The sequence below is a fragment of the Penaeus monodon genome, chromosome 8 (assembly GCF_015228065.2).
Source record: "Penaeus monodon isolate SGIC_2016 chromosome 8, NSTDA_Pmon_1, whole genome shotgun sequence".
Taxonomy (NCBI): domain Eukaryota; kingdom Metazoa; phylum Arthropoda; class Malacostraca; order Decapoda; family Penaeidae; genus Penaeus; species Penaeus monodon.
In genome coordinates this window covers 2,212,508-2,219,626 of record NC_051393.1, presented here as the reverse complement: position 1 = coordinate 2,219,626, position 7,119 = coordinate 2,212,508, and the positions used below count along the sequence as shown (strand labels likewise).

At 39.3% G+C, this 7,119-nt stretch overlaps 1 protein-coding gene across 1 annotated transcript in view; it reads right to left on the bottom strand.

Moving 5' to 3' along the window:
• Positions 1-1,691: 1,691 nt before the first annotated feature.
• Positions 1,692-7,119, bottom strand: part of LOC119576471 — a 30,546-nt gene continuing 25,118 nt past the window's right edge. The window contains exons 19-20 of the mRNA XM_037924177.1: positions 5,207-5,308; positions 1,692-4,425 (exon numbers count right to left, since the gene is read on the bottom strand). Coding sequence (XP_037780105.1) covers positions 4,309-4,425; positions 5,207-5,308 — 219 coding nt within the window. The 3' untranslated portion in view covers positions 1,692-4,308. The remainder of the gene's footprint in view (positions 4,426-5,206; positions 5,309-7,119) is intronic.

Here is a 7,119-nt window from a genome sequence, read left to right as displayed (position 1 = left end):
TCCTTCACAATACCAAGAGAATGCAGCGAAGTCCGTTTTCATTACATCCCATTTTCAACATGATTTTACCGTGAGATACCACTTTCTATCTGCATCAATATGACCATATATACAATTTTCCAATTTCCATAACACACTATCATCACAATCTACTTCAAATAAGGGGAACACTCAAACCTTCCACTCTGTAGGAATACAGCCTTAATTTCAACTGAATTTACTGCTCACTTTTAGGAAGGCAGTATAGCAGCAAAAGCCAATATTTCCTTGCTAACAGTAGGAGGATCTGACTGAATATCCTCCTTTTCCTCAAAGTCTCTGGTAACCGTTTTTGCATTTTCTTACTGTAATTTTTCTTTCCTATCACACCCCCATCGACCTGACAATGCCTTTTAGCCCATGTTTGGAACTTCCTCATATACACCATAATTTCTCCAGCTTATCAATTCTTGTTTTGCTTTTTCAAGTTCCCAAATTTTCGTATTTCAGTGGCTTTCTGCACTTCATCCTGTTTCAGTACCGGATCCCATTTCTCTACATCTTTGGTCCAGTTCATGGCTGACATGCATCCTCCTTGACGGTCAAAATTCCTTCACTCCTACTATATTTTCCTGTAGATTTTCCAGTCCGACAATATATGGTTACTGTCTGCCATTCATTTGACTCTTTGTCCAATATTCGGAATACCCTTGACAATTATATTGTCCTCCTCTTTTGTTTTCTGACAATTTTCATTTTATACATCATTTCCCATGGAATTTATAACTCCTCCTGTCTCTTTCTTCTCTCTCCTAGTCTTTTTTCCTTCCTTTTCTCTTTTCTGCCTCATTATATCAAGTAGGGCCTTTCTTCCTTCTTCAATATTTCTATCAAAACTGTATGGAACTTGCTGAATATGCGTTTCAAGGGATCTTACAATGTTTGAACCATATTTCAAAATCAGTATTTTCATCTTGAAAAATAACTGTAGCTGGTCCCTTCCATTCCTTTTGTTCTTCTCTCTTAAAACGTACTTAAGGACTCTGGCTCTTACTTCGTCTTAAGAGTCGGTCACATTGATCTATTATTCTCTGTCCAGGGATCCTTTTGCAGAACTGGATGATTCCCTTGCTGTAAACGGATCCGAGATGAAAATCCCTCCGCAGGCGAAAATGCTCTGTCGGTAGTTCATCCCTGCCTAGAGCTGAAATATATTGCCGAAACAAAAAACTATAATATAATTACTGGTAAACTCATTACTTAGAATCTTAACAAAACTTATTAGACACAAAGATATATTGCATCGAATAACGATGTCTCATTAAATGCTTATGGATAATTCGGATAAACGTTCATTTGACTAACGAACATAAACATCAACCCACTTCGACACCCCAAAAGCATGGAGCTCTCTACGGAAGTCATTTACGCCTTGTTGGATAAAGCGAGAGCCCAAAGAGCCGTTGTGGAACACCAGTCTTAAGAATTATAAGAGCAGGATTGTGAAAAGAACATTAACGGATGAAATAAGTAATGAATACCCGAGCACCAACTCTCCACAAATATGCATATTTCACTTTTCCTGATCCTGTTATTTTTTCCTCACATTCCTAATCTAAAATATAGGTAAATCTTAAATACAGGTAAAATCTTATTTTAGTAATGGTATGCGGCAGTAAGCCATATCATATTAGTGTCCGGAGGAACACTGGATGTAGTGTGACCAATCCCTCTCTGTAGCTGAGGAGACTTCGGCGATCCTATCTGGGGATCCCAGGACAGAATAGACTAGTGTGACCTTCGCTTTAGAGCATGTCATATTCTTTCAGAGGTTGCGGCAACAATTAAGGCTTTTCTTGCTGAACGGCTAGCACTGATGTGTTTAGCAACCATTTCACTAGATGTTGTAGATTCTAGTGCTGAGAGTTCAACACTCATGGTACATAGCAGTTTAGGATTCTGCCCATGTACAAGTTGATATGGGCTAATACCCCATCACCTTAAGAATTTTTAGCATTGACTGCCCATGCTAAAGCCACTTTTAAAGACGATTTTGGGTGCTCACCATTTCGTCTATGCTGCTGCGTGCATTACTTGAATGTTCATATTCTCACACCTCCAGGAATGTGTTGTTGGCAATCTCTACACTACCGTCACACAAGTATTCCGTAAAGCAGTTCCTAACCACGTCTTCATAATTTTCTCAACCATCCCCTCAGGTCCTTAAAAGTTTTGTCACACATGATTTTGAGAACCTTCTTGCTATGTGTACCATAAGTAGGAAATAAATCTCTCCTTTCTTATATTCTTTTAGGTCTATTGCCACCACTTCATTGAACTTCCTTGCCATATTCACACAAGTGGCCTTAATGGTGTTTTTTTTTTATTTCATGCATGTCTCACAGGTATCCGACACCTCTTCAAACAGAAATGAAGCCCCTTTCATCATCAATGCCTGCTTCCTTCAATGCCTGAATTCATGTGGAAATGACCAAATTGTTGGCATAATTTTTCTATCTTTTTCATTTCTCTTGTCACTACGTCCTGAAGTTTTTATTTTCTTTAGTTTTCTTCCAAGCTTCTTTCTCCTTCATTAGCAGAAGGCATCAGTACACCTCAATTTCACCTCTTTGCCATGTATTACTGCAATATCAGTTTCCAAGTCCACTCTTATTTGTTCTTTTCATAGATTTCTTGCTGAACAGATGGAAAAATAGAACTATTCACCATGTAAACGTTCAAAATCACCGTTTACCTAATTCTCCGATGTTCACTTCTTCAAAAATCTTGCCCCTCACCTCGCGACAGTTACAGCTAACGTTTTTTTCTTTCCTACACTCATGACAAGCTGCCATACTTTCAGTTCTTGTTTCCAGCAATCATAACTCTTGTTTTCGCCAAGAACCTCAATCGTCGTTGTTACTCTTATTTTCTTTATCATCTTTCTTCTTAATACTTACTGATCTCCTTCCCTTTACCACAAGCCATGCTCTGCTACCATTTGTTGAGCTTATGGATCAATGTGGTAAGATAAATCATATGTTTATGTATACTTTGCTCTAATAGTGTCATAGTTATCCGTAAGTGTACATTCAGACCTCAATCCCTTTCCGCGCTCCTCAACATCACATTTAAACATAATGAACAAATTAAACCAAGGGAATACTGTGACCATGGCTCCCCCCCCCCCCTTGAGGCCGTTCATGACTGGCACAAAGTCAGCCTTCCATCCTTTCAACACAGCTCTCACACCTTTGGAACTGGGAAAGATAAGGGATAGGGAAGGGAAGGAGAAAAGACGGTGCAAAAGTACTAGAGCCAAGGCCCAAAGTAGGGGAGATCCCCCGCATTGGCCCTCAGTTTCTGTCTCCTATGCCCCCCCCCCCCCAGGAACACAACAGGCAAGGGAATGAGGGAGATAAACATCATAAAAAGTCAGCGAAGTGAAAGTTTCCGTCATGCTAGGGTCCCTCACCGGGCGGTTAAATCAAAATGGCAAAATATATCCATTTCAACATCTGATGAGTTGAGTGACATGAAACGTGACAGCTGAGTCTCTTTCCGGTGAAATTTCATTATTAGTAGGGGGTGCACTTACCTCATTTTTGATATTGATAAAGCAATCTAAAACATTACTTCTCTATACCTATCTCAGCAAACAAATAATAAAGTAGATAGTATCTCTCATCTTTTCTACTACATTCTCTATTTATCAGGCAGGTGTTGGTTGTGGTCATGTTACAGTAGAGGTAAAGATTTCATATCTAAGGCGGGATAAAAAAAAATGGGGGTTACAGAGGGCAAGTCCCCTGTTAAGAGAAATAAGTGAAATTTGAAATGATGTGTAATGCTGCAATTACGGTGGTTGGTACCAAAAACTCATAGAAAGGGTGGTTTGAGGCCGAAATGAAGGTTGAAAACATGCAATGTTTTATCAATCAACAAGAACAATGTAGGTTTCCTACTTTTTCTAAAAAAATACCCTTTTTCCTGTTAGCCTGTTTCGTTTCACCAGTGAAAATTATTAGAATAAATCTTTAACGATTTACTGCTCTATTGGATAAAATATAAAATATGAAAAACTGAATATCATCCCTCGTCTATTGAATATGTTTATGACAAATTTTACATTTAGTACCAACTATTTTTTATAACGATTTTGGTGGACATAATTCACTGAACCCAGATCATTTTTCTTACCTTTTAACTACACCACATTTTTATTTCTCCAAACTCTGAAATAAATAATGCATCTGCCGTATGAACACCACAAGAAATATCATGTTTATCCTGCTGACGCGAAGGGAGTTTCACGAAGGAGTGCTCTGATCAGCCCTTGTCCGACAAGTTCAGCATGGAATACGAGGACGACTTCTTGGGCTTCAAAAGACAGAAGCTCGAGGACTTCTTAACGATGCTCCTAACTTTGATACGTTCAGTGATGATCTGCAATTGAAGTTTGCACGAGTTATTTTCATGGACTCTGCTTACTCGAGTCTTTGTATTCCAACATATAAACACTATAGGTATATGAATACACTAATGTAGGCAATTATTATATTGTCAGTGCAAAATGAAAAAAATTACTTAGGACAACCCCTTTTAGCAATAAATCTCAGGACAGATCATCACTATTAATGAAAGACAATACCATTACAACAGACTAACTCTACTCTCTGGACACTGCAATATACAATATTGTCATAGAACGAGGCAAAATCAAGGAAATATCGCCTGTCAGACTCTTGGTATGAAACCTGCTAGATCGCTTCCTGCACCAGCTTGAGAATGGTATCTTTGGATGTTCCCATCTCCCACGCTCTTTGGCCGATACATTTTCCACTTTTGTACAAAGTAACTATCTGGGTTTCTGAATGAAAAGTGAGAACTTGCCTGTGCTTTGGTAGGCCTGGTGGAAGGAAGAAATGACAAGGGGGAAAAGGTAGGGTAAAGAGGGGTACGGAATATAGATGACAAGACTTTCCTTCCAATGACTTGCAGCACACCGATTGTTCCTTGGAAGCGTGGGGAAATTTGAGCAAAGAGCCTGGCGCACTGATTGATATTGGATAACCATGAAAGAATTAATAATTCCCTACATTAAATGAAAATATAAATTATGAGACGTCACCCATGCATTACTTGCGTCATTGTTGCTTGCGTTACTGTCCTAGTTTTTTTTGTTTTTTTTTCGCCCACTGTATAGCCAGTAAAGCACTCGCTTTACCTGTGCATTGGTCGGACTGTGGATTTCGCTGTTGCTGAGGTAATTTGTGTCTGGCCGCGGTGGAGGCCTGGGACTACGCTTCTTTGGCTCTGGGGAAGTTTCCTGGGAATGATCAATGGTTAATTGTTGAAGCAAATGTACTAGACATCAAATCATATAGCACTACGTCAAATTACGGTTTAAAATATTTTATTTAGAACAAATTGTGTTATATTTCAATGGTCATACAACATCAATAAGATTATATGGTAGCAAAAGAAATATAGAAAGAAGTAGTAACAGTGATTGTTACAAGGGGAAATGGTTAATGACACTGGGTGATTAGGTCAAATGGAGGGTATCTATTCATCTGAGGAAGAACAAGTTGAAAATGGGAAGTGGGGCTCCGTGAAGATGTCTGACAGGCTGGAGGGTGGGGGAAGAGAGGACAAGTAAGGAAAAGCACAGGTATGAGCTTTCTTTTAGTAAAGTGAGGGATAGTAGGATACATGCGACTGGACAAGAAACATTGTATGAGAATAGAGGTTGAATGGAGATTGATACGAAGTATAAATGTGAAGTTTTGCGTGAGGCAGCTGTGACCTATTCATAAATGGGCTAGAGTAATTTGCCAGCATCTGGAGCGACCAAGGAGAGATGGAAGGTTTTATGGTATGCAGTTTATTGGTGGTCAGACCTGACCAGAATGGTTATAGGGGAAAGTTTTGAATTGAGGATAGTAATCATTTGCTGGGATGTGTGAAAATTAAGGTTGGTGGATTGTGGACAAGGTGGCAGAGCGTATTAAAGTATATGCTTGTTCATTGCTAGGGTTCACAACGTGGCTGGGTATCCAGCAAAATTTGACTGATAAAACAACTGATGTGTCTTGCGGACTATGGGTTTGATAGGTGATTGTATGACTGATACCAAGTTGCGTGAGTAAATATGGTGAAGGATGAAGAGGATATGGAAGAGCATGTTGTAAAGTGAAGAGGATAGCTTGATTCAGGAGGAAGGGGAAAGTTGTATGTGTGAGAGGGAAAGACTATGGCGAAACTAGTACCCAAGATGGACTTGGATCTGTCTGTGTAAGACATGGGTACTGGAGGCATAGAGATATGTGCAAGAAAATGCGTGAGGAGGATGGGATGTTTGGTTTGGGTGGATCAGGATATATGAGGGCTGTTAACTGAGTGGAGGTGCTCCTCTTGTAATGATAGCTGTTCCATGCTGCACGCTTCAACCAAAGTGCTTTGTTACAATTTGAGATCCACCATGTAATGCATTTGGAACTGTTAGGACGGGAAGTTCCAGGAATGGCAGTTTAAGGCTACATCTAGGATACTGGCTGTGAAGTATAGAAGCATGTGTGGAGTGGTAGAGATGGACGATGAAGGATAATCAAAAGTTGTCCAGCTATGCCGATTCGCTTTGTCGAAGCACCAGCGAGGGAGGTTGGGGATGGCACATTGGAAATGGAAGAAAGGAGAACAGGTAAGTGCTCACTATAAGGAAAGTAGTCTATAAAGTTTCCTGGGAAGTAGTAGTTGTTCTTAAATTTAGAACTTGAATACTAGTTATATGGTATTTAATGGGTCGGGAACTTTGCTGCTTCCAAGGAACACATGACCAGGTAGCCCCACTTCCATTTAGCCTATGAACCCATAAAAAATGAAACAGACTTTTCCCCTGAAGGCTGTTGATAGTAAGGAACTTTATCATAAATAAAATAGAGAAATTTTGGAAATTTTTACTTATATTTATAACACTATCAAAGTAAATTATACAAATAATTATCTATCTAGCAACATTTAATATCTCACAGCACACTCCCATTAGCTAAATGTGGTGACATTTAGCTCAGCGCCCTTTCTTGACCCCAATAATATTTTATGGTTTGTTTTTTCCAATGTATTTCCTTTGAAAATTGT